The 27464-nt window shown below is 45.9% G+C and overlaps 1 protein-coding gene across 1 annotated transcript in view; it reads left to right on the top strand.

Moving 5' to 3' along the window:
- The window catches only part of LOXHD1 (lipoxygenase homology PLAT domains 1), a 148504-nt gene that overhangs the window by 33260 nt on the left and 87780 nt on the right, over positions 1-27464 (top strand). Inside the window, exons 5-14 of the mRNA XM_057367815.1 lie at positions 6595-6693; positions 8296-8444; positions 11430-11553; positions 13326-13576; positions 15326-15461; positions 18796-18956; positions 19265-19351; positions 21883-22018; positions 23803-23957; positions 27245-27405. Of these exons, the coding sequence (XP_057223798.1) occupies positions 6595-6693; positions 8296-8444; positions 11430-11553; positions 13326-13576; positions 15326-15461; positions 18796-18956; positions 19265-19351; positions 21883-22018; positions 23803-23957; positions 27245-27405 (1459 nt within the window). The remainder of the gene's footprint in view (positions 1-6594; positions 6694-8295; positions 8445-11429; positions 11554-13325; positions 13577-15325; positions 15462-18795; positions 18957-19264; positions 19352-21882; positions 22019-23802; positions 23958-27244; positions 27406-27464) is intronic.

Below are 27464 nucleotides of genomic sequence, written 5' to 3'. Positions count from 1 at the left end.
AATGGGCTCCCACCCTAGGGCTGAACTAATGAAAAGTAATGATAAATCTTGGAGAATTAGATGAACAAGGATTTCTGCACCGCTGTCACAAGGTGCACTGCCCCGTGCTAAGCTCCATGCTTCTGCAGCTAAACCTCCATTGTCTCCTGAGCAAGGTCGTTTAAAGCTCACTTCAAAAAGTCATCATCGCTTTGAAGTCACAGTAGGAACATCAGTTTATCATATCCTACAAGCAAAGCCTCCTGCATGTGGTAGATTGCCTCTCACAGGCCCTGCAGAGGGATGATCCGGGCTGAATCCTAATACATTAACTGTTGTGCTGCATGCTTTGGTTTCCTGTAAGAGCCACGGGAAAGGGAGGTGAATCTTGGGGTATCTGGAGAGGCTGAGAGGCTGAGGGCTGAGTTCATTGCAGGAGGGGCACAAGGCAGGGACTGAGGGTGATGCAATGTTCAACAGAGCTCCTGGACTCACAGAATATCCCGAGTACAAACATAGACCACCAAGGAGCACCGAGGCCAAACCCTGGCCCTGCCCCAAGAATCCCACCCTGTGCCTCAGAGCACTGTCCAGACTCTCCCTGAACCCTTTCCTTTTTCCCAGTGCTGGGCTTCCTTGAGTAGCACCAATATTACCTCTGAAAAGCACRCTTTTAGGGAGCTCTTGTGAGGTTGAAGAAATGCAGAATCAGAGTCCAGCCAGCCTCGCCTCCAGTGACAGGAACCCCAAAGCCACCTCTTCAGCATTCCTCCCCTGCTAAAACAGGCAGAGGTGCTCACAGCCAAAAGCCATGGGATCACAGAATGTTTTGGGATAGAAGGGGTTTTTAGAGGTCATCTAGTCTAAACCCTTGCAATGAGCAGCAACATTTTCAGACACATCAATGCTCTGTCCAGTGCAAAACTCCTTCTTCTCCAGCACCCCATGCTCCAGGTGTGCTTGTAATCTGCATTTCCARTCTGAACCCTTGGTTAAGGAGCTGTTCCCCACCTCTGAAGGAACAGTTCATTAATAAAGGTAGCTGTCAATTACCCTTGAAAGAGATTAATTATTTTTGAGCCCTAAACCAACCCTTTGAATTCAATGCAAAAAAAAAAGTCTTCTTTATCTGCATGCCATTGCTTTGTGCAAGAGCAGGACACAATTTTGAGACAGAGCTGGCTGYTGGTGAGCTCAGCAGAGCCCCTCTGCTTTTACCGGGGTTGCTTTAGGCTCTAATTATATTTTGCTCTGGGTAGCTGTGTCTAGGGCTCCTGCTACTCTGTCACAGGGAGATTTAATGGTTCAGCTGGGTGGGTTTTCATCTCAGCAGCATTTGCAGAGACTCAGGTGGGGGATGCACAGGAGCAGCAGGACACCTCAACCAGAAGGTCACCAGGAGATGATCTAGGAAAAGGTGGTTTTATCCTGGTGGGATGAGCTCTCTGCCAGGACAAACAAGAAATAAATTCAGATGTTTGCTGTGAATCAAGTGCATTGGGAGGCCAGCTCTGAGCCCCAGCCACAGGCTGTCTGACACTTTAAGGATGCTCTGACCAAGAACTGTCACTGAGGAACATGCTGTCAGCAGTGGTATAAAGGAGTTTCCACTGTGACAGGTCAGTCCTTTCCATCAAGAGGAGGTTTTGTCAGACAGCTCCTGGTGGGCTGGAGTGACTGACTCCATCTGACAGGCAGGAACCAAGGCATGTGGACATTAAACCACGTCCTGAGCTCGTGTGAGKCTGTGGCAGACTCAGGCTGAAATTGTACCTTGTCTGCAGGTCCAGCCCCTGCCTCTCCCTCTAGCAACAATTATTTTCATGCTAACTACAGAAGTATTTCATTTCATTTCCAGCAGCAATTCAGAGAGTAGCAGTGCCTCTCSCCTATCCACCCTCAGCCCCTTCCCCAGTCTGCCCGCTCAGTGCTGAGCAGCACAGGATGGATCTCAAGCCCTGCCACTCTCRGAAGCGCTGTGAAAACAGAAGGATRATTGCTGAGAGTCATCTTATGAGACGAATCCATGGCAGCCTACGGCTCAGCTCCTTCCTTTTAACCCCCTGTGCTTTGCCTGTGAGGGCTGTGACATTTCTCAGATATTGGATGCTGCTGCCCTGCCCCATGGTGGGTCAGGCACGGCTGGGAATTCACTGCGCCCTGCAGGAGGTAATAACCCCAGGTAATGAAGCACAGTCAGCTCTGCTTTCCTGCACAAACCTCACGCTCCTGCTGCTGGAAACTCGGCAGATTGTGCGTAAACAYGCTACCTAATGCCCCAAATAATAGCAGCCACAAGATTTCCTTAGGCAGTTCCAACCTACGGTGSTTCAAGTGACCGTGATATCATATTGCTAAATAAATGACATTAACAGATGAATATCACACGGCTGGACAGTCAGCTGCAGCTTGAAGGATTTGGCTGAGATACCTCCGTGCATTTTCCGTGGCTGGAGGGAGGACAGAGGCTGCACAGGAGCACCCAGGGGTGTTGGGTCTGGGTGAAAATATTCTGGGGTAAATGCTGCACCTGGGATGGAGATGGCAGTGGGGACAGCCTGGATGGGGATTATTGGGGTTAGGGGGGTGGGAGAGCAGCAGCCCCATTTCCTCCATCCCCCAGGAGCAGTGTCAGGAGTGCATCACATTCTCAGACATAAACCCCTTGGCTCTCATGGGAGAGAGCCTGACTCCAGCCCACAGTGCAAAATTAACCTTTCCTCTTGGCTGTTGAAAGCTGAGGCTGAGTTAAYCAGCAGCAGACAAGCTGATTGACTGTCACTCGTCTGCTAAATTAATGCAGAAGGGTCACATCAGTGCCACCCCACTGTTTCCCAGAGATGGCATCCTGGCAATGTCCCCAAATGCAGGCACACAACCATAGAGACCAGGAAGGTGCAGCAGCCGCACAGGGCATTTACACTTGAGTGCTGCAATTTGAAAGTGGAAAGGCAAGAGAAAATAGCTACTGCTCTTCCTACTGGTTTTTTGTTAGCTGTTCTGCTCTTGGCATCTTGCTGTACGTGCTTCTGAAGCTGCTAATTTTGCTCCTAGGAAMGCTCCCCTCCCCGTGCCTGTGCTGCAGTGAGCCTGTGCACTGCTCGGTGGAGGCACAGCTTTTACATTAGCATTTTGCATGCTCTCAGTGCTAGGAGAAGCATTCAGGAAAAAAAAAAAAATATCCAGGCAACATCTTGATCTGTGTTTTACAGATGAAGTCAGAGCCATGTATTGAGATTTWAAAAAAAAAAAGCCAAGTGGGTATTTTTTAAAAGATGCCTCTGCCACGGGCTTAAAGAATAGGGAACAACATCCACCCATGATCAAAATGAAGAGTGCTTGACTTATGGCAGATCTCTTCCTGGCTGCAATGAGAGCTTTTTCTTGCATGCTTTTAGCAGCTGAATCCTCACTGTCTTTTTAAGAGGCAGCATCCCTTTCTATTTAAATTGCTCATCCACCATGTCACTCTGTAAGATGTGCTGATGTACGAAGCACAGAAGGACCCCTGAGCAGCATGAAGAGCTCCTCTCTTTGCTGCAGCTGAATGTCAAATTGCTTAGAGAGGGAGAAAGTGCTGGCAAAAATTCAGAGTGGCTCAGGGTTTGTTTCCTGAAGACAGAGGAGCTGAAATTGTTCTGAATGCAGACCTGAGGGTCAGGTATGGGTACAGGTTTGAGTGCCCAGTTTCAGAGCTGCTAAGTTGGAAAAAATTAAAGAAAAKACCTGTGATGAGCACAGGCTAGGCACAGTTTGTGAAGCAGAAATGTGCTCTGACCCAAGGCAAGGAACTCTAACCTTCTTGAAGGAGCTTTGCCTTCAGAAAACACATTAGCACGGCAAAGAGCCAGGCCAGGACATGCCATACACCACAGCCCTGTGGCTGCCACCAGCCCATCCTGGGCTCAGGACTCAGCCCTGACACAGGGCTCTTGGTGCTGACCCTGACAGCAGCTCTGTGAGTGTACAGAGCCCTTAGTGACCTGAGCAGGAGGTCAAAGGATGTCATTCTGCACCTGAGATTTGGGATGCAGCCATGTTGAGAAACCTTTAAAGGTGMATGATCTGGAAAATAATTTCACCAGTGTTCTCCTTGCTGGCCAGATGTATTTCTGCAGAAGGTGCCCTTCCTGCCTTGTGTTTGTTCACTGCTCCTTAAGGCTCTTCATGGACTTTTCTCTGTATGTCTTCCTTGATGCTCTGCATGCTTTGAGAAATCCTTCTGGACTACATTTCAGAGGTATAAGGCCTTATCCTGCAAGGGGAATCTAAGTTCAGCCCCTGGAGCTTGTCCTTTTGACGATTCTGTTATCCCATCAGGTTCCTCAGGCTCCCGAAAAGCGAAGTGGAAAATTAATCACTGGCATCAAATTAAATATTCTAAAGGAGGTGCAAGCGGCAAAGCTTCTTGAAAAACGTGGTCTGTAATTAAAGATCGCAAGGTACAATGGGTCAATTTTAGCTAGAGCAGCTGAGTGGCCAAGTGGGAACTGTAAATTGCACCATCCCCATCCCTGGGCAATGCAAATGAACGCTTTTGGTGTTGGTGTATCTCTAGCAGATTATTAGAGCTCCATGAACTGAAGCAAAAGAGTTAAAGTGAATCATTAAAGTGTTTTCTCCCTCATCTGAGCCCAGCTCYGCTCTTTCTTGTTATTTAGTATTTATTGCAGTTTTATCATTATTATTTTATTTGCMGTGGCATGTTTTGCGCCGGGGCGCCGGGGATGTCAGCTCGATTTTTAGCCTTTTCCCAGCACATTCATTAAGCTGTGACAGGTGATTTTCCCTCCTGTTTGGGCTGTGCCCTTGCACGCCTCACCCTGGGAGCTGAGAGCGTCGTTGTCATTCAGGGGATGGCCCCACAGCCGCTCCTCGTGGGTTTGCTCTCACATCCTCTGCCTCAGCGGGACTGTGTGTGCCAAAGCATCTTCTGTCTTTCAGAATAACTTTTAATATGCACTGATTATGGTGGAGGAGGTGTGGGATCTGTTCTGGCAGTGCTGGTGATGTTCCATGGCTCCTGAGGGAATCCTGGCTGGGAAGTCCAGGAAAGGTCATCCCTTAACTTGGCACTTGCCAAAGGGAAAAGAAGCTGCACACCAAGGATTGTGGTTCATGGTGGGACCTGATGATCTCTTTCAGCCTTAATGATTTTAGGATTCTGTGGCGCAAGAAGTTTTATTTTTGCCAAGGGTCTGCATGTGAGGGGACCTGTAATTTTGATCCTTTCACAGAAGCAGTGTGCCCGGGGTTCAGAAACACAAAAGTGACAAAACACAGATCTTTYAGCACCAGCTACCCAGGGCTTGGTAACAGGAGCTCTGTCGAGGGCTTGGATGACATCATGTACTGCTCAGTAGCAGCTTTACATTAATTTTCATCAGTTTTGTTTGGTGTGCTGCTGCCTGTCTCCAGCACTCGTTTTTTGCAGGAGATATGGCACGAAGTGTCTCTCATGTGCTTGGGGGAGCAAGTTAGTCAGGCAACTTGTGGGGTAGATTTTGAAAGTTGCTCATATTTGTCCCCAAATAAAGTCACACTGAATGTTATGGGAGTTTTTTCATTGGTTTCAGAAGAAATTGAGCTCACTTTTGCTGTCCTTGGGAACCAAGTGAGTCCCACCCTGACCCATGGGAAGAACTTGCTTCTCAAACTCACTGACTSACATGATGTGTGAAATGTCCATGGTGCACCTCACTTGTGGGGTTTTGGTGCCATAGATGATGCACCTTCACAGTGTCACAGCTCCAGGGCTTTACTCCTGTTTCCTCATCAAATGAAAAAGACTGGATTTATTGATTTGTTTGTTTGTTTGTTTGTTTTTAAGAAAGGGTGGCTACCTCCACATTTTTATTTCATGTGGTGTGACTGACATTTCAGAGAATCGGAGAACGTTTTGGGTTCATCCAGTTCCTCTCCCTGCCATGGGCAGGGACACCTTCCCACGGTTTTGGTTACTCAAAGCTCCATCCAGCCTGGCCTTGCACATGCCCAGAGGTTGGGCATTGACAATTCTGAGCAACCTGTGACARTCCCTTTTCACCTTCCAAGTAAAGAATTTCTATGTAATATAGAAATATGTAATCTAAATTTCTCTTTTCTTTTTTTTTTCATTTTGAATCCATGACTCCTTGTTCTATCACTGTGATATTATTTCCTCAAAATACTTGTTTAGTTTATACTTAGTATAGATTAACTACCAAAATAGCTCTAGGAYAGATCTGGGATCAGAAGGGTCAGGCCTGAGTTTGGGCAGACTCTGTAACTCATCGATATCTGGAAAAAGCAAAGCTGGTCCGTAGGGCTGAGTTCATTTAATGCCTTTGTATCCAAGTCAAAATTTTCACTTTCTCTTCTCTTTCACTCTTCAGTTCCAGGGCCAGGAGCTGAGTGATCTGTCCTCTTGCCCTGGGCAGTCAATAGGCAGTGTCAGAGTCCTGCCTATGGATTTCATTCCTCTCGTGGCAAAAGGGGGTCATTGTACCCAGATCCACGGTTCAGACCACGCTTTCAAGRCAGCATCAGCACAGCCTGAATTGGYCTGCAAAGTTATGTTTTGCATCAAACCGTTGAGTTATTAATGCATTGGGATTTGTGAATCTCTCCTTGCAGTCAACAAATACGTGGTCCGGGTTTTTACTGGTGAACTCAGCGGCAGCGGAACAGATGCGGACGTCTTCATTAATATCTTCGGTGAGAAAGGAGACACAGGTATTCAAATGCAAATCATCTCCTGAAATATTTCCTCCTGCTCTGCAGGCCTGTGATCTGAACAACACACACACACATACACACACACACACACACACAGAGGCAATCTGGCAAAGGCAGAATAATTTGGCTGAGTGAAAGGCACAACAAATGGTGGTGTTAGCTCTGGGGGCCCTCACACCCACAGCCCCTGGAAGATGCATCTGCAATGCAGCAGCTGTGGCTGGGTGTGGGCATGGCTCAATTTACCTGTCACTAAAACAACCAGACTCTGGGAAAATGCAGCATAAGCCACCCCAGGAGAAAGCAGTGGAGTGAGTGCCAGACCACTGAAGGGTCCAACAGTAATATTTATTAACAGTGAATGYAGTGAGAGCTGTGTGTCTCATTTTCTGGGTCCCTGGATGGATAATGACATCCCTTCTCTGTGACAAAGTGATGCCTGAGCCTCCTTGGCCACTTGTGAAAATTATCTGAGCAAGGTTTATATTAGTTGAGCTTAAAAGGCATTTTTTAGAGTTATTTGATCATTTTAAAATGTCGATTAGGCTGCAACAGTGGTCTGGAAAAACTTTAATAAAAAATAAAATTAATTGAATAATATTAAAAGATGTTCCCAAACCAAGTTCGTGGGCCATGGACAGAAGTGGGTGGAGATTCCTGGAGATTCTTGGAACCAGGGAACTTCTACACTGCACCTATCCTGTCAAATTCAAGAAATAATGATGTCAAGTGTCCTTGAAAATATTACAAAACCTGGTGGATAGGGCTCACCCTTGATTAATCCTCCAGAGCTTTACAGGGGGATCCATCTGATCTCACTGCAGACATCCCAAAGGAGGAGTCTGAGCCTCAGCTGGGTGTCTGGGTGCTCTGCCACATCCACACAGAGAAATAACAGCCCTGGAGAGTGATTCATCCCCTCTGAGGGATGGAGGGATGGAGAGTCAGAGGGAGGAGCTCTCACTGACCTCTGACTCTGCCCTGGTGCCCTGGGTGGGTTTCATCCCACTCACAGCACCGGCTTCAACCAAGCACAGCTTTAACACTTCTCATAAAGGCAAACCCCTGCGAGATCAGGGAAAAGCCAACAGCCCTGGCCGGGTCCTAATTTGAAAATAAATCCTTCCTCTCGGATACAGCAAAGAGTTCTGTGTCCTGAAATGTCAGAATCTGCAGCTTGTGACCAAAGCCTTTCTTGAACAGTTTGGAGATTTTCAAAGGCAGTGAAAATAAAAGGGAAATGTGGTGGTATAAAAAAAAAGAAAAAATTTAGGAGCCATCTGGATATATATTTCTGAAAGCTCTGAGAGCTGTAAGTAACTGTGACATTAGAATGGAAATCCTGGTCTTTTGTGTGCTTGAGAAAAGGTACCTTTTTATTAGAATAGAAAGTCCTCTGCCTTTGCCTTGAATCCTGGTTGCAGAGARCTGATATCTAGGGAATATTTGATTCATCCAGTGGTGACATTCCTAAATATTCCTTCACTTACAAACACACGTGTCAGTAACCCTGTCCTCCTTGAAGTAATTCTTTATTATTTYGTTGTTTATTTATTCTTTCAATTGTTTTTTTTTACTTCCCTCCCCCACCCACTTCAGGTATGAGGAAACTAGACAATGACAACGACAACTTTGAGAAAGGAGCAGAAGACAAGTTCACACTCGATGCTCCAAACCTGGGAAAACTGAGGAAAATTAATATAGGGCACAATAACAAGGGTGGCTCTGCTGGCTGGTTCCTTGAAAAGGTGAGTTGGTCCTGAGACATTSAACATCAGCGTGGCATGGGCTCAAAATATCTCACCCTCTTGCTGGTCTGGTACCAAGAGATGCAAGGATAATTGCTGGGGGTATAGGTTACTGAGAAGGACACAAATCATTTCATCCTGTTGACTTAGCTTGTCACCATAACCATAAAAATCTCAAATTCCAAGAGTTGTCTGCTGGCTCTGCTCACACTGAAAATTTGCAGACTCATGGCTTGCCCAAATTTAAGTGATTTATGCTTGGCACATCAAAAGAGATGTACCCTCCACAAAGACCCTTTTCTTCCACTTTCCTGTTCATTTTGGTCTCCTGCTATGGGGCAGGAAGATATCACAGCTTTTAGTGTAATGGTTGAAGGGATATTTTAGAGGGAGAACTCTCTTCCCTCGAGTCTCATTTTCTTTCCTCTGCTGATGGATTTTCACACAGCTGGCTTTAATCCACCAAAGACCTGACCTCACGTTTGTAAATCCTAGATCACAGGGTAGTTTGATGTGTTGCAAATGCAAATATTAGCACATGCTTCTTCACCACCACCACCACCACCACCACACAATGCAGGAAAAGTTAAGATTTTCCTGGCTGTCCATGAAAAATGTGGAAAAGAAAACAGAGTTGTTGTGATCAATGTAACAAACAGTGGTGGGAAAAAAAGCACAGAACCTCATTCTCACATCACAAGTGCTGTGCAAGATTTTTGATGAGGCTGGGAAGATTGCCCATGTCCCAAAACTTCGACTAGTGACTACTACAGTCAACACACCAGCCCTTGTTCTGCCACAAGCCTCCAAGATGTTTGTGATTAAATAAAAAGCAACTTTGGCCTCTCAGATTCAGATGGAAGGTTGGAGAACTGAGCTGAAATAGCTCAGTTATTGTCTGCTGGTTTTAGATGTTTTTTCTGTTATTTGCTCCAATACTTGGACACTAKAGTGCTGTCACTCCAGGATGAACATGTTCTCCTGTTTCTTGTGTTTTCAGTGTGGCCAATGCTCAGAGATGGTTTTCCACCTCTAAATAKAAGAATAAAAGCCTTTAAAAGGAACCTAAAGAGGATCAGCTGGTAGAGAGGCATTGGAGTGTTGATATTTCTCCCAAAGCTCATCTATTTTAGACTCTAACACTCCAGCAGAGCTCTGCTCTCTCATGCTGACAATCCCAGCCCTGGCAGATGCCTCTGTCTCTGTCTGTGGAGGTACAACAGGATTCAGGAGTGCTACAGGCAACAGCACTGTGGGATGAGTGACAGGAGGGGAAGCTCTRTTTCCCAAAGAATGGTTTCATAAATTTATCAGAAAGGACAGATTTCAGATGCTCCCTCATTGCTAAGAAAAGTGTCAGGGGCTTTCTATCCATAAGAGTGATTTTTTTCCCCTCCTTTGAGACATAACCCACACAGAGGAGTAGAGATTTTGATTCCTTCCCTCTGACCAAAATTCTTCAATGCTCTTCTCTGCTGGTTTAAAATACTGCAGTAAATCCATGGCAGAGTCCTGGAGTCCAGCTGAAGGTATTGGTAAGAAACACCTCAGCAAGGGGTGCAAAAAACTACACTCTTAATATGAAAGGAGAATATTGTTCCCCAGCTTGTTTCAACACAATATCACAGAATCCTGGAGCAGTTTGGTTTGACAGGGACCTTAAAGATCATGGGCAGGGACACCTTCCACTGTCCCAGGCTGCTCCCAGCCCCAATGTCCAGCCTGGCCTTGGACACTGCCAGGGATCCAGGGGCAGCCACAGCTGCCAGGGCCTTACAACTCTCAAAGCCAAAAATTTCTTTCCAACAGCCCATCCATCCCTGCCCTCTGGCACTGCCAAGCCATTCCCTGTGTCCTGTCCCTGCAGCCCTTGTCCCCAGTCCCTGTGCAGCTCTCCTGGAGCCCCTTTAGGCCCCAAAAGGGGCTCTGAGCTCTCCCTGGAGCCTTCTCTTGTCCAGGTGAGCACCCCCAGCTCTCCCAGCCTGGCTCCAGAGCAGAGGGGCTCCAGCCCTGGCAGCATCTCCGTGSCCTCCTCTGGCCTGGCTGCAGCAGCTCCAGGTCCCTGTGCTGTTGTTGCCCAGGGCTGGGGCAGCTCTGCAGGTGGGGTCTCACCTGAGCGGGGCAGAGGGGCACAATCCCCCCCTCCCCTGCTGCCCACGCTGGGGCTCAGCCCAGGGCTCGGGGGGTTCAGGGCYGGGGCAGGTTCTGCTCTCACCYCCAGCACCTTCTCCCTTCTCCCAGGGCTGCTCTGTCCATTCTCTGTCCGTTCTCTGTCCATTCTCTGTCCAGTCTGTCCTCATGCTTTGGATTGCCCCAACCCAGGTGCAGAACCTTGCACTTTGCCCCCTAAAACTCAATTATAATTTCACAGCCTCACCTCACTGGTGGTCCAAGGGCCTGATCGGGCCTAATCCTTCCAAATCAGAAACTGTTTACTCCCACAGGGTTTTAAAGGCAGCCTTTACAAGGGCTCCACCCTGGAGTAAGTGGCTGGAWTAAAATTATGTTACTGAGTCACACGAGCTCATCTGATGGTCTGGATTTGCCCTGAAAYTCCTAGGCATTATTTTATGACCAGGCTCTAAAGCAGAGAGAGAGAACCCAKCCTGTTCCCAAAGCAGAACAAAGAGCTGTCGTTGAGCTGATGGAGAGGAGCAGCCAGCGAGGAGGCTCTGGAGAGCAGGGAGACAGGACAGCCAGCTGGTCTGGATTGCAGAGACATCTGGTCCTGCACACCCCGAGAGATGCAGAGTGGGTTCACTGGATGAAACAGAAAGAAAAGAAAAAAAAAGCTGTGTTTTTACTCACTGATTGTCTGAAATGCTATCAGTACTAATTAAGGGAGTGGAGAGGGATCTGCTTGAGGACTGGCTATGTTAAATACCAAGTGAGAGTGCATTAAGCTCCTGCTCTTCTGTCACCCCCTTGAGTAAAACCATTGCTTTTCCCATGCTGTTTTTCAACTTGGTGTTTCTTTTCTACCAGGTAATCATTGAGGACATTGGCAATAAATGTGTGTACCAGTTCCCCGTGGGACGCTGGTTTGCTTTAGATGAAGATGACGGGAAAATACAGAGGGACATCCTCGTTGGGGGCTCAGAAGCCACAGGTAAAATCATGGTCTGAATCCGTGGTGGGAAGTGGGAARTGAAGGCTGTTAGCTGTGTTTCCTTTAGAAGATTGAATGCCTTATGTTCAGGGAGACCTGCAGTGAAGCATCTGCTGGTGACAGGCTGTTCTGTGTGAGGGTTCTGAACTGCCAGCACATTTCTCACCTCTGTGTGTCTCACCTGAGAAGCTGAGAAGGACCTACACTCTGCTTCATCACCTGGAGCACCTGTACGAGGGGCTGGTGGGCAGGGGATGGAAGATCCAGCTTGTGCTTCAGAAATTCCTGCATTCAGAAAGCGGTTTTCTRTTTTCCAAAGTCACCAGTGTGCCACAAAACACTGAGTATTGTACTTCAGGTTCTTGTCTGGGGAGCAAAGCATCTTTTTACAAAACAAGAAATGCAGTGCTGAGCCCTAAATCAGTCCTTTTTTTATTATCCAGCATGGTTAAAGCAAAGACAGCCAAGTTTATGTCTATGTTAAAAGAAACCTAGATGTAAAGCCAATAAAAGACTTTATCTCGAGGCAGAAGATTATTTGGGTAGTGTTCTGCCTGTATTTATTCATTGGCATGAGGGAAACACTTCGATGATGCATGTAAGACCTGATCTTTATTTCCTTGCATGGTCTTCAGCATCTGCAGTCCTCATATTCCCCGCAGCCTGTGCATGAGCAAAGTGGTCTGGGTGCAGATCCCTGACTGCAGGATGCTTGTTAGGAAAAATTATGGGAAGAAAACTGAAAGAAATGTAATTCAATCCCTGAAAGCTTCCTTTATCTTTTACACATTCATGACTGTGTATTTTATTTTCCTGCTCTCAGGAGTTTTGTTGAAGATATATCCACAGTAAGGCGTGCTGGAGTACAATTTTTAATGTAAATTTCAAAGGGAGGATTATTTATAAGAGAGTGAGTTTTGATGTTTTGCTTCATTCCAAGTCCCTATTGAAATTTCTGTCTGATCTAATCAAAAAACTTGGCTTAAGCCTCATCTATTTTCTGCATGCTCCCTAAAACACGGTTACACAGTTTAGGCGTGTGTTTGATGCCACGAGACAGGTTTAAGATATGCTTTCCTGAGAGGTAAGACTTGTGGGAAGAAATGTTTTCTTTCTTAGACCAACAGTTGGAGATAGGGAGAAAAACCCCAAGGACATTTTTATGTAAATAAGGTTTCTTTTCAGAAATATTTTTCTTTCTTCCAGCTGGGTTTCTCAGCACAAACCTTGTTTTGCTGARATCTGTGGGTTCTCACGGTGGCTGTGAATGTCCTGATGGTTTCAGCAGCMTTGTAGRCTAAAAAAACCAAATAAAYCCCAAKTTTTCAGAGTTTTGTGATGCTGCAGATCTTGCCACCACTGTTCAAAGCAACACTTCTTCATCCTCTCAGCATTCTCTGACACATTTGGTGCTTGGAGTCTCTCAAAATCAAACAACTTAGTTGCCAATTCATTTTTTTTTTTTGCCTTTATTCACTTAATCAGTGCCAAATAGTGAATAAAAAAAAAGAAAACTTTTTTTCCCCCACTGGGCCATGGGCAGGGTGTTTGCCACCCCAAGCCTGTTTCTCTTGGACAGTCTAAAGGCAAGTGTGCATTTCTCAGAGTTACGTGTGGGACAAAAAAAATGAAGTATTGTGCAGCGTGTAAGTCAGAAGATAAATAAACCGGTGAGAAATCAATAGARCCCGACATAAATCCAATTAAAATCATAACTCTCAGACTCCTCTCCTCCCTTCTTTTCTCCCTAACCAAATTTCTGGTTCCTCCAGGCATTGTGTACAACGTGGCTGTAGTGACGGGGGATATCAGAGGAGCCGGCACCAACTCCAAGATCCACGTGATCCTCCACGGCTCCAAAGGCTTAAAGAAYAGCGGGAAGATTTTCCTGGAAGGGGGTGAATTTGAGCGTGCCAGGACGGATCTCTTCAACGTGGAGATYGCTGCCCTGCTCAGCCCTCTCAGCAGGGTCACCATCGGGCACGACAACTGTGGYGTCAGCTCTGGCTGGTTTTGTGAGAAGGTGAGACTAAATTATCCTAAACCCATGGAATCRTTTAGGTTGGAACAGACCTCTGAGGKCGTGGAGTCCTWCYCTTAGGCCAGCACTGCCAAGATTTGAGTCTGCAGGCAGCTGTCAGGCCTGCTCCCCATTCAAAACCTGACCTCGCCAGCCCAATACGGTTTGAAATAAATAAATAAACCTGCTTTTGTCTGGAAGGCAATATCCCCGGTTTAACAAGTCAATATTATACATCACGCACGGGAGCAGCTGATTGCCTCAAAGGCACRTCGGATGCATAAGTCAATCACTCGCTAATTGGGTTGATTGCCCCTCTGCAGTCACAAAGATAGAGATTATTGTTTGCTCAGCTCCAAAAGCACCTTCAGATATTCGCCCAAGGGGCCGGGCAGAAACACAGCCTTGGATTGTGCTGAGMTTTTCAAAGTTATCATCTACGCTCAGACTTCCCTCAAGTTTCTAGATGCTGCTCTGGAGGCTCAGAAATAATTTTTAAAAAACCCCAAAACCCAGTAGAAAGTGGCTGACCACAGCTGTTACTGGGAGGCGGTGGAGAAATATGTGACGCTGTTACCCAAACAACTTAAATTTCCCTGAGAGAAATTCTGTGCAGCRGCGGGGGAAGATGTTGGGAAATTCTTCCACGTTTAGCACATAGCATGTGATCCCCACATCCGTGGGTAATGTTTGGTTTTGTACCATGCAGTGCTTAGTACACATGCCAGAGATTAATGTGGCCTYGTGTTAACTCCCTACATCTGTGACTAATAAGTTCTCTGCCAGCTGACGCTTCCTTGTTTGCTTCTGCCAGTGATTAATATGTGCTGGTRGATATCTTAGTTTTGGGAACAGAGATGGAGTGCCAGAGCAAAGAATGATAAAGAGGAGTGCATCATAACCTGAGCACGTGTTTGAGATTCTCTCAAGGAAACAAGATTCACCAGAAGATCCAGGGCCTTRAGAAGGAATTTTGAGGAATGGGATTTTCCCAAATTACCCTGAAGACCCCCAGATATCCAAATAACTCATGGTAGTAATTACCCTAATAATAAGCATATATTCAGGACATGCAATGGATATGTGATAAAATGTGACAAATATGTGTTAGTTCCATGGCTATAACCTGGTCTGTTTGGTTGCTGTTCATGCTTTGAGGTGAAATTCCTATGCACCCAGCATTGTTAGCAAAGTGATTGCAGCTTTCCATCCCAGCAAACTGGAGAGAGAGTTCATTTCCTGGTTTTTGGTGGCAACATTAGGTCATGCACAAGGCTAGCAGCAGGAAAGGGGAGGGTGGGGAGGAAGGCAGATGCCTACCCTGAAGCTATGAGGAAATTCAGCTTTCCTGGCAAGCAAAATCAGCTTCATCAGGGTGTGTTTGAAGGGTTTTGTGCCCTGTGCTTTCTGCAGGGCTGTGCTGTGTGCTGCTCACTGACACAACGCTGACAGCAGCAGCCACCCTGCCTGTCCCCATCCCCTTCCCCTCCTGGTGTTTCACCTCTTCTTTTTGACCCATTGTGATGTACTGCTGCAAAAATGGGAATAACAGGACAGATAAGTCGTAGCTCTGCTCCAAACTGGGATTTGTGCAACCAGTCCAGTTCTTGCTGGTCCACAAAAGCTGATTTTGAGAGCAGAGCTGAGATCATCAGCTCTGTCTTTGCTCTGGTTGTTTAAATTTTCGGTGTCAAGGACTTGAGGGATGCGTAGCAGAATATTTGGGCTCACTTTGTCAACCTCTTTTCCCAGGTGGTGGTTTACTGCCCCTTCACTGGCATCGAGCAAACCTTCCCGTGTGGRAAGTGGCTGGATGAAGACGAAGGGGACGGTCTCATCGAGCGGGAACTCTACGAAATGCTCTCCCTGCGCCAGAAAAGGCTGAAAAGTAGGTGCAAATGTCCAGAAGCTSCTGTGAGCAGCACCCCTGCTCCCATAACCAACACCCCCGAGTGTCACCTGAGTGTAAACACAGGGTCGTGGGCAGGCTCAAGTGGATTCTGTCACCACATCATGGAATGGTTTGGATGGGCAGGGTCATATAAAGGTCATTAATTCCCACCCCTGCCATGGCAGGAACACCTCTCACTGTCCCAGGCTGCTCCCAGCCCCAATGTCCAGCCTGGCCTTGGACACTGCCAGGGATCCAAGGGCAGCCACAGCTGCTCTGGGCACCCTGTGCCAGGGCCTCCCCACCCTCCCAGACAGCAATTCCTTCCCAATATCCCATCCATCCCTGCCCTCTGGCACTGCCAAGCCATTCCCTGTGTCCTGTCCCTGCAGCCCTTGTCCCCAGTCCCTGTCCAGCTCTCCTGAGCCCCTTTAGGCCCCAAAAGGGGCTCTGAGCTCTCCCTGGAGCCTTCTCGTGTCCAGGTGAGCACCCCCAGCTCTCCCAGCCTGGCTCCAGAGCAGAGGGGCTCCAGCCCTGGCAGCATCTCCGTGCCCTCCTCTGGCTGATCCCAAGTAGCTCAACATCCTTTGGATGTTGGGGCATGAGTTTCAGCCTTGAACATGAAGGTATGAAGTTAAACTCCTGCAATATTTTGAAGAATTATACTCATTTTCTTAAGGGAAGAAATTATACTTCTCAGTCTTCCTAGGTTCACAGGGCATAGGGCTGCATCAGTCATCATCTCAGCTTTGCAGGCAAGCCAGGCTCTGTTCCATATCACTAAAGCAGCAAAGCTTTCTTATTCTAGATAGAAACTTAAATCTAAAACCGAAATATAATTAGGAGACCAACACGGTGGGGGGGAGGGGGAGAAAGAAATGTGAAGAAAATCACAATTTCCTTGACTTCACCTATTTTTATTCCTGATCTTAGGGAAATAAGAGGTCTTAGCCCTGTCCAGCTGTGGAGCCTGCTCTCTAGAGGGAGGCAATGTCACGTGTTTGCTTCAAGGGGGGTTGTCCATCCTTCCATCCTTCCACACACACTCCAACTCCAGCTCCAGCCTGGTTGTGCCCCAAACACATCGCTGCTGCCTGGCCTGGGCCTGTGCCAACAGAATATTTTAATTGTGATAATGGACGTGGTTTATTCCGGCAGTTCATTTAAATGAGCTTTATCCCAATGTTGGTCGGTGCTGTGACCACACCGCACCTCCGAGGGCCCCGTTCAGCTGAAGCATCTTCAGCCTTTAACCCCCCCTTTATCRGCCCTGATTGTTACTGACAGGATAACTCCCTCACTGCTGCAGCACAGGAGATGGACAGAGAGCATTAGCCTTGAGAAATCTGTGACCTTTTGCTGCCAGATTACACAAACCCAGAGTCAGAGTTAGAAAAGACCTGTTCTGTCACCTCGCCTATGTCCCCGTGCATGCAGGACTGTCCCTTTCTGTGGGGGTGATCAAAGCTGGGTGGGACCTCACTTGGGGTATCCATGGTGAAACATTCCCAGTGCTGCCTGCAGGAGCTGCTCCTGCAGCAGATTGCAGCTCCATATGTAGCTTGTATTTGTTCTGGTTTTTTTGTTTTTTGTTTTAATTCTGTCCTCTCCCTATCTCGAATGTTATCCTGGAAACTGTTGTTCCAGGTCTAGTCCTCCCTGGTGTTTGTGCCCTGGGGAATATTTGCCCTGGCTCTGAGAATCCCCAAACTGCCTGGGTGTGATGTGAAAGGATGAGAACGTGGGGGATGAGCCCAGCCAGCCCTGGGAGGACGAGGATGGGTGTTTGGGGAAATGCCTGGCCTTCTCCTGCAGCTGCAGCCCCAGCTCACCCACATCTCCCCCTGTGTGGTTCCTCCCTGACAGCCCTCTATCAGCATTTTATCCTGCTACAAGGTCCCGTTTCCCCCTCCATGTGTGTTTCACTCCTGCTCTCCTTCAGAAGAGGTCAGGAAGGCCAAACCAGACTCAGGAGAGCAGTCTGTGCTGTCTGAATTGCACTTGCAGCTTTCCCCAGGGAGCCAGGCTGCTCCRTCACCTGCCATTCACAGACTTTGCTTTGCTTCATTTCTGCTCATCTACAACTTGCTGGTTCTTCTCAGAGAGGAGTGGTCATAAACATTTTGTATATTATTAACACAGGGACAAAGCTTTTTCTGGGAGAGTTCCCTCTTCCCCTCATTTTTTTTTTCCCAGTAGCTCTTGCCTCTTTTTTATACACTCAAACACTGAGCAGATCAGTAAAAACCTAATTTATATGCATGTCATCATATTTTTATATTCCATTCTGGGCTCTGAAGGTCAAGCCGTGCTGGTGTGGGCTGGGGCATACGGAAGGGGTTAGCAACTCTCTCATTAAGATTTGTTAATAATTCAGCTGATGTCTGAGTGAGGAAAGAAGGCCGTTCCCTCTCCTGTAGGTGCTGCAAGGCCTGCAGGAGCGACACACATTATCATCAATAAAGAATGCAGATGAGGGGCTCTTTAGAAGAAATAATGTCACCTTCACGTATGCAACAATATTTTGGTGTGAAAACTGAGGGAAAGTTGCTTATGGTTAAAATGCTGGATGAAAACTTGAGATAAAAATCTTGCAGATTGGCCACARTCTTTGGGCATGTCATGTAGTATAAAAAAAATTGTTGACCAAAATCATGTCAAATTTAGGCATTTAAATAATGTAAAACGTTTTGGAAAATATTTTCACAGTGCTCTGAGTGTGTTTGTCCCACATGATGCAGCCTCACTAGGGATGGAAACCTGAGGGTGCTTTGAGACAGCCTCCTCTGCAAAAGGCATTTTTAGGATAATTAGTCCAGTCTCAGGAGGCTCATTAGCTCAGGATGAGGTGATAGCATGTCTGTGTCTGTACTCCTGCTTGCTCCAGACACAGATCAAACAAGTTTTTAGGAGATACCTGGAGCTGCATCACACTGTGCACGAGTAACAGGAGAGTCCTCTATGATAGAAGAAAAGATGACTTTTCCTGACTTTATGGTCTTTGCAGCTTGAGTTGTAGTTATGTGATGAGGGCACTGAAACTTTAGGGTTGGACCACAACCCTGCATTACACTGTCAGTAATGTACAACAAGAGAATATGGTTCACCTGAAAAGTGGTGGGGTTTCTTTTCCTCGTTTTCTTTTAAATGAAACCACAGAATTGTATTTCCAGCCAATCTCATTCCTGTACATTATGCARCAGTTGATTATTTTTGTGCAGAAAAGGATTAAAGGCCTTGGTCTTCCTTCATCCTGTCCTCTCTACCTACCAGGGGAAACAACATAAAAACTACCTTTTAAAACAAGTATCTTGAACCCTTTTTTTTCTAGAAAACCCCTGGTCTTTGTGGATCTGGACAAGTGACATCAAAAATGCRGGAACAGATGCCACCATCTTCTTCCAGATTTATGGAGAGAAGGGGAAGTCAGATGAGATGAARCTGGACAATAATTCAGACAACTTTGAAACTGGACAGACTGACAAATTCATGGTATGAATCTTGTGCTAGAGTGGATTTGGCTTGGTATTGTTTTCCAGGGCTMAATCCTGGGCAGAAAATCATCTGTGTGAGATTTTTACTCCATTAGTTCCTTCTAAAGTTGAGCTGAAGTMACTCCCTTTGGTGGTGATACAAATTATTTACCCACCTGTGGATATGGTGTGTCTTCCCAAGACTGGGAACWGGGTGGTGTTTCTGACTCCTCTCTGATTTAGCCCTTAAAAGATGTCCAGAGGTGCTTTTTGTGTGTRTGCTTTTCCTTACAAAAACCCATATTGCCCCTTTTTCCCCATTTACAGATCGAGCTTCCTGACCTCGGCAACTTTTAYAAGCTTCGGATATGGCACGAGAAGAGAAGCCCCTTTGCTGGCTGGCACCTGAATAAGGTGAGGGGACAGCAAGGGAAGGCAGGCTGGTGACAGAGGTCAGCAGTGCCACTCCTGGGTCACTGTGCTCCCCAGCTGGCAGCTGATTTTGCTGTGCAGCACCCTGAGGTGCCTGCCTTGTACAAGGACAAGGTAAAATTGTCTMAAGTTGCACCAAGAAAGGTTTAGTTTGAATATTAGGGAAAATTTCTAGACCGAAAGGACTGTGCTGKCACAGCTGCCCAGGGCAGTGGTGTAGTCCCCATCCCTGGAGGGGTTTTAAAATCATGTGGATGTGGCACTTGGGGACATGGGGCAGTGGTGAGCTGAGCAGTGCTGGGGAATGGTTGGACTCGATGGTCTTGGAGGGCTTTTCCAGCCCAAACAATTGTGTGATTCTGTGTGTGGGAAATGAGAGCAATGGGAAGAAGCAATGCCAGCTCCCCACAGCCACTATTGATGGTGAAAATCACATTTCCCACCCTTCCTGTGTCAGATAACCATAGTCCCATCTCACTGCTAGCAGGCATTTTTTCCATGCTCTTCAGAAATCTTCCTGTTCACAAACATTTTTACTGCACAGAAAGGCAAACCCACTCCTTCCACGGCACATTTACACTGCCCATGACAAAAAAAACCTGATTGCAGCAGAGATTTACTGCACAGAGAGGGCTGCCAGCCCTGTGGAGGGGGTGACCTGGCTRGAGGAGGCCATGGAGATGGTGCAGAGCAGAGCAGCAGTGTGCTGTGTGGGACCTGTCGAGGGTGCCCTGCCTGATCTTCACTCACTTTGCTCCACCAGCATTGATTTCTGTGCTGTCAGCCCTCACCTGGGTTGTCTGGGCAGCAACTCAATCTCTAACTTTCACCCCCACTCCTCCTAACCAGTTAGGGCACTCTCTGCCCTTAAAAAATACACACTTTGCTCTACATCTGTAAGTAACTGTGTTGATAAATCAGAGTTTGCCACTTGTAGCTTTTCCTTGGGCTCTTCTGACGTGGTTTGACAGATCCTGGTCTCCTACATCGTCATGAAGCTGTGAAAGCATCCACGGCCAGAATCCATCTCCAGTKGGAAGAGGGCATCAAGTGCTGATTTTGTCACCCTATGGTGGGAGAAGGTGCCTGGCTGTGGTCTTTTATGAAAAAAAAAAAATTGCTGTTCAGACTTTGGGCTGCTGCAATCATCCCTGTCAGTTTGTTCACAGATGATGAGGGAGAATGCTTGTATCTTCCACAGCTGTATATTTCCCTGTGGTATCCTATTTCTCTACACAAAAATTACGTTTTCAGGAAGGACAAGTGGTAACTTAGAGCATGTCCATTTTGGCCAAACTATCTATGTGCACCTGGTTAAGATGCATGAAATGCATTGATTTCTTATGGCTGGATTGATTTTAGCCCTTTTTCAACCTAAATGAATCTATGACTTTATGGAAATCAGCCTGTCCATATGCACCCCGTCTGATGTTTTCTGGAAGCATCAGTCTCATGGCACACCAATCCCATCACCTGTGCATCCATTGTAGTGTCTGGGAAGTTGGATGAAACCTGAATGATGCTTTGTTCCAGCCCTCACACATTTCGCGCCTGATTTGCTCTCTGTTGGGTCAGGCTTCCATTTTCCATCACCAAAACAGAGAAGAGCCACYCTGGTCAGGCCAAAAGTCCCTCTAGGCCAACACCTTCTCTCCTGTGTCACATGAGGTGRTGATTACAGAAGTGTAGGAAAAGGACAAGCATTTACGGTACTTCCTCCTAACATTTTTCCACTTTTTGACTGTTTCTAGCTGGACATTTCCTAAACAGAACTACCAAACAGAAAGCATTTAGCAGGGCTTGTTTTTTTTATCCCCCAGTTGTTAGTTGAAAGTTTCTAACCTCCCCTTGAACATTTAAACTTTCAGAAAGCTTAACAGCTTTTTGGCAAGGGCTTCACAGGCTGATTGTGTCCTTTTATTTTGCTTAGGGCTTTGTTCCACAAGCATCATTTGATGCCCTGAATTTCTTGTGGCAGAAAAGGGAGCAGCTGACCCCTCTCTGTCTTCTCCATGGCACCCGKGATTTTATACCCTTCATCATACCCTTCCTTTACACACTCCCACAGACAACTGCAGACCACCACCTTACTCGCTCATTACTCCTTTGGAAACTACTGCAGATCTTTGATCAGGATTCCTGCCATTTTTGGGATTTTGTTTTCTCCATGCGTTGATTCCCAGCAGCAAGAACCAGCAGCTCAAACCCCATCCATGATTTGCTCCTCGGGGTTATCCTGTGGCAGATGAGCCATTTTCAGAGCCATAAATGCCTCAAAATTTCCTCAACACTGCAGAGTCATTGGAGAAAGGAAGAATGAAAAGCCATCATCTGTGGCAGGCTTTGCTCCATACTTCACTGCAGCGCACGAGTCAGACGGCCTCGTTATTAATGTGTTTTATTTTCTCTGCTGCTACCTACTCTTGCCTCCCTGGCAAAAACCTGTCAGGATCTTGTTSCTTTTTTTTGCCTTTAAGCCTCTGAACTCACACAGTGTTTTTGGTTTAATGAAGGTAACTCTGCTGAAAACGCTGACAAAAGAAAAATACAAATTCAACTGCGGCCGCTGGCTAGATATAAATGAAGAGGACAATGAGATCGTGCGGGAGCTCCCYGCCGAGGGATCTCTGGTGACTGAAGTCATGCCAGGTGAGAGCCACGGGCTCTGTGCAAGGGCTTGCTTAGGACCTGAATAGAAAGAAACCCTCTTTGTGTGAGAGATGCACAGGCAGAACCGATGCAATTCAATTAACTTCTCTTTCTGGCACTTTCTCTCTGCAGTATTTTCTGTGTGCATCATTAGCTGCATGAAGCCTGAGAAATCCCAGGCTTTTATTATTTTTTTTTTATTGAGCAGATTTCTCTGTGGTGGGAAATGGGAGAGATCTGGCCACAGCACAGTTATTTCCAGGGCTTGGTTTTTTTTTTAAACCTTGCAAGTTTTTTTCCAATCTGCCTTAAAATGTGAAATGCCAGGTTTGAGGAATATTCATGGAAAGCAAGCTTAGCTGAAATGCAATCTAAAATTTGACAATCATATTTTGGTCTTTAAAGCTTTGTTTAGTTATATGCAAATTTATGCAGCTGTATGTATAAATGTATAGTAAGTTGCACAGCACAGTAGTGTGTGCATATGCATCTTTCAGTATGTATGAGCAATCCAAACTATTTATTCCTTTAATTGAACTGGAGATTTAATTAAGGAAAGCTGCAGAACTTTGCCCTGGCTTCCTGAAGTGGCCACTTTTGCCTCGACCTTGTGTCACAAGAATTAAATCTACTGAGAAGGAGAATTTAAGAGAGCAGAATGTCTCAAGGTTGCCAGTGGGATTTTTTGTATTTCCACCAAAGCAGCCACACTCTGTAGACCTTGAGTCCCTGTTTTCTGAAATTTCTGGTTCTGACTTTGGTGATCTGCATGCAGCAGAGCAGTTTCTCGGAAGAGGAAGAGTAATTGTAATTGCAGATGTTATTAAAATGTAAATAAACCTGGTTTTGAAATGTATTTTTAATCAGCTGTGGAGAGGGCAGCTCGAATCCTCACACAGGCACTTTTCCCTGTGAGGAGAATTTGTGCTGAGCAGAGGTGAGAATCAGCACCTGTGTGCTGGGCTTGCAGGTGGGTTTTGGAGGAAGGCTGGGGGCATTGCTTCTTGTCCCTTCCCTAAGCTGCAAAAAAGGGCCTCTGTCTCAAAGATTGGTCTGTGGGCTGGTTCTTTGCTGTGACAGCTTTTCCTGGAAATCCTTCACCCTGTTAGGTGGGAGGGCAGAGAGARGGGCATGGACAGGGGAGGACAGCAGCAGAGCAAAACCCATCAGATAAATCCCGTGAAGACCTCAAAAGTGACAAGGAAGCAAAAAATGCAACCTCCTGCATAGAGTTTGGACTCTTGGAGGGATGATCTTGGGGATCCTTTCCAACCTTTATGATGTAATGATTTCATGGGTCTGCGATTGTAGCTGTCCCAAGGGGATGGAGCCAGCTGGACCTGTCTTGTCCCGTAAGTCCAACATGAACAGCCCCTTCCTCAGGTCTCTGAGCACTTTCTAACTCTTTTTCTCTGCCTGCCGTGGATGCTGCAAGTGTTATTTTCTCCACACATTGCAAGGTTCCCCAGCCCTAGAGCCGTCTTGGGAAGGCAGAAGGGGAGGCAACAGGACAGGGACACTCCAATTCTTGAGGCTTTACTGGAAAGGGCCACCACTTTTATGTCCTTGTTTGGAGCACTTTTGTGGGTTCTCTCAACGCTTCAGGTCTTCCTGTTTTCTTTTCCTGGCAGTAACGTGGAAGTGTGGAAGTCAATACATCAGCAGAAGTACCAGCTGGAAGTACGAACACTTAAAGTTAATTACAAGCCTGTCAAAAAGGCAGTAAATTTAAACGGCGATTAACGGTGTTGCTGGGGTTGTTTCACTAATTTATGTCTCCCCAGTGATCAAATACCGYGTGACGGTGTGCACGGGCACCGTGAGCGGCAGTGGCACCGATGCCAACGTCTTCATCTGCCTCATTGGTGACCAGGGGGACACGGGCGAGCGCGTCCTCTACAACTGCCTCAACACCGTCAATAAATTTGAAAAAGGCAACGTAAGTCCGCGCAGCAGCGCCTCGATGCAAGGTTTTTTAAGCGTGTGGTAGTTTTATAGATTTTTTTTTTTCCCTTTCTCGAATGCGAGTTTGTAAACTCAGCTGATTTCCTCGCCAGCTCGGGCTAGGGCAGCAGGGAGAAATAAATCTTGTCGACAGRGCATCATAACAGGTTGCAGCTGGAGGGAGGTTTAGGTCGGGGACAGCATGCCCTTGCTTGATGTGTGCTCATGAAAGAGTCTCTTGGTTTGCTCCCCAGCTAAGTTCTGACTGCTGAAATTGCATCTTCAGATTGGGGAAGGCTTCCAGGAATCCTTCCAAGAATAAAAGGGAGCCTTTTCCCCTCCATCTAATATAGCAAAATTTGGCTCCCGGGGGCAGAGAAAGAAAACAGCATCTTATTTAATGTGAACGTCAGAACCCAAAGCCTAACATGTTTCCTTTACAATTCTTCCAGCTTCCTCGACCATGCTGCACTCAATTTTATTTCTTATTTTCAAACTGGTTTTCAATACATTTTTGTCTGTCTGTGTCCAGAATGGAGAAGGGTGGAAATGGATTGAAATGAAGACAGAGATTATTGCCTGGAAAGCTGCAGATAATGAAGAAGTCAAATTGTAGTTAAAGCCCTTGCAGCATTGGCAATATCAGCAGGCAAATAGTTTGCTGATCTGATCTATAGGGTCAAGCTACTTAATATGTATCCAATTTTGGATCTCTAGGGTCCAACTTAGGCTGGTAAAATGTAATCAATATCTCCAGGAGATTTTGAGAATCTGATCACAGAACTCTGCAGATTTCCCATCCCTTGTGTTGCTATTTGATTGAAGGTTCAGAGTGGAAGGAAAATGAAGATAAAAGGAGGTCACGTTTTCAAAATAGACCATTGAATTTAGGCTTCTGAAATATGCATTAGCACTTTGAATTTGCCTTTGAGTGTCCAGAATTTCCAATTCTTCACTGAAATCACTGAGCTTTTCTAGACTTTAAAAGAACTTTCATCAAGTATTTCTTCAGCTTTTAAGATCTGCCTGTGGAAAAGTGGCAATTACATAGTGTGAGARTCCATTCTGCTTCTAAATTATATATAGATTTGCATAAATGGACTTTGCAAACATCTTTTTTTTTTGCCTATGCATTGACATTATMGATATTATACTTTTAGAAGGTAGGTTCAAGCTGTAAAGGATGGCACTTTGTCATTTGGTGAAGCCTGTTTTTSTCAAAATTGCAGCAAAATGAGTCAAGTTTTGGCGCTGAAGACTGTTTCAGTGCAATTCCAAYGAAAGATGTTTGGTTTGCAGAGAAAACAAATATGTTAAACACAGATARTGGCTATTTTATGGCATGCTCCATCCTTGTCCAAGTCCAGATTGGGTGAGATTTGGATCCACTCGATTTGTTGGAAGGTGCCCAAGGCCATGGCAAAGCAGCTGGAACAAGGTGATCTTTAAGGTCCCTTCCAAACCAAAACATTATAGGATTCTACAATAATTCTATGATATTTAATGACAAAAAATGAGTTACAGGCTAACTTGCATGAGGGAGGATAAAAAGGGAAAAATAATTTTGGCAATTAAAAGATGTGATTAACAGGATGTAGATGACATAAACCAAACTGGAACCYGTTAGTGAAAAACTGCTCTCCTGGCACCAGGCACTGAAAGCTGGTGAATAAATTGGAAGCTGTTTAAGAATTGATCCTGACAAACTTAGAGCTCATATATTCAAGAGGCTGAATGAGTATAACTACACTGATTAACTCAGATACCCTGTTAAAAAGAAATGTAGCTAAGTCAGTGTGGTCTCTAATCTACAGCCACTTAAACCAATAGTACCTTGATTACCTATTTAACTTAAAAAGTTTGCCTGCAGATGCAAACTAACAGCCTGTGTAGAAAGTAAGATTTAAAGATGCCTCTAAATTAGGTGTTTGCCCTGTTGTGGTTCCACTTAGTTACTTACTCATTAATTTACATCAGCTGTTAATAAGTAAGGTGAGCATCAGGCCTAATGAATTAAATTACATTGACTTGGACTGAGTCAGTGAGGTTTTGATGCCTTAAATCCCCAATTCAGCAGTTTTGAGTGTGTAATAGCATTGGCATAGATAAGCCCACCATTAACCCTTCAAACAGTGGCACAAAGTTGGTTGCCTTCATTCCAAAGGTCAGTTTGGACTCCTGAATGGTGTCATCATTATGATTGTTTTAATRAATTTCCATATTTGCATAAATATCGCCCTGCCACCACATTTTCTGGGAGCCAGCTGGGTATGTAATGCCAGCGTATGTGCTTTTGGGAGATGAAGAACAACCAAAAGACATCCTTCTCTCACCTAAGCAAGGCATCTCAGCCAGAGGGCAAGCACAGCAGTTGTGTCTCTCTGTTGGGCTCATCGCTGCAGATTCACTGTGTGCTTGCACCCAGGATTCACCACGCATGTGCCACATGTGTGTGTCTGTATATATGATACAGATCATTTTGTCTGGCCTGGTTCCCAGAGAAGCAACTCGCTCTTTTAATGCATCTCTCTTCCCTCAGCCATCAGGAACTGCTGGTCCCAGTGAGCTCTTAGGTAAAAGAGCTGTGCTCTTGAGGAGCCATCCCTTAGACTAATCTGTATGTTGGTTATTTTAGCCTGTTTCCAAAGGGAAAAAAAAAAGGGAAAAAAGAATTACATAATATCCATGTTTCTGGGGGAGGATTGAGGGCATTTATCTGCTGAGTTAGGTTCAAATCACCCTCCAAACACAGCTCATGGAGCATCTGGAAATACCCCAGAGCAGCCCTGCCCATACTGGCACACCAGGAAATTAAACAGGGTTAAATTGTGCTCAGTAGTCAATGCTGTCTGACTCTAACACAGCACAATGTCTTTGAGCTGTACCTCCAAACACCTCCGTAGATTTGGTCTGAAGTGACCTGCTTCCAGCTTCTCAGAAAGCTTATGTCTGAGCAGGGGTTTCAACCTGGATTTCCTGCCTCTCTGTATGAATTTCTTACTAATCAAATTACTTCTCTTTTTTACAGTTATAGAGGGCATGCAATGACATGGGAGATTTAAAATGCTGGCAGATCATATATTTACAAATCTAACATTATACATCTAGCACAAATATTCGGCCTTTTTATTCTTTGGTAAAGTCATACTTTCTCCTTCATCTCRTGAAGAATTATCTTGCAGCATGCTGATGATGTTGGTTTGATTGCAGTAATAAATTTGGGTTGCTTGTTTGCTTTTAAGAAGAAATATTGCCTTACCTTTTTTATTCTCCTCCTCAAAGGCTGATGAATTCCTCATTGAAGCAGTAACGCTGAAGCAGGTGAGGAGGGTGAGGATAGGGCATGATGGCAAAGGAGGAAGCAGTGGCTGGTACCTTGCCAAAGTGATAGTGMGGGAAGAAGGACAGCCAGAAAGTGAGGCTGTGGAATTCCCCTGCAACAGGTACTGGAAACAATGCTTGCAAATTAAGTCTCCGTCCATGCATTTGCCAGGCTTTGAAG

This window comes from Malurus melanocephalus, unplaced genomic scaffold (genome assembly GCF_030028575.1).
Source record: "Malurus melanocephalus ecotype Western Australia unplaced genomic scaffold, MMel_1.1 scaffold_85, whole genome shotgun sequence".
Taxonomy (NCBI): Eukaryota; Metazoa; Chordata; class Aves; order Passeriformes; family Maluridae; genus Malurus; species Malurus melanocephalus.
The sequence above is the reverse complement of the archived record's forward strand: the minus strand, read 5'-3'. Positions and strand labels throughout refer to the sequence as shown.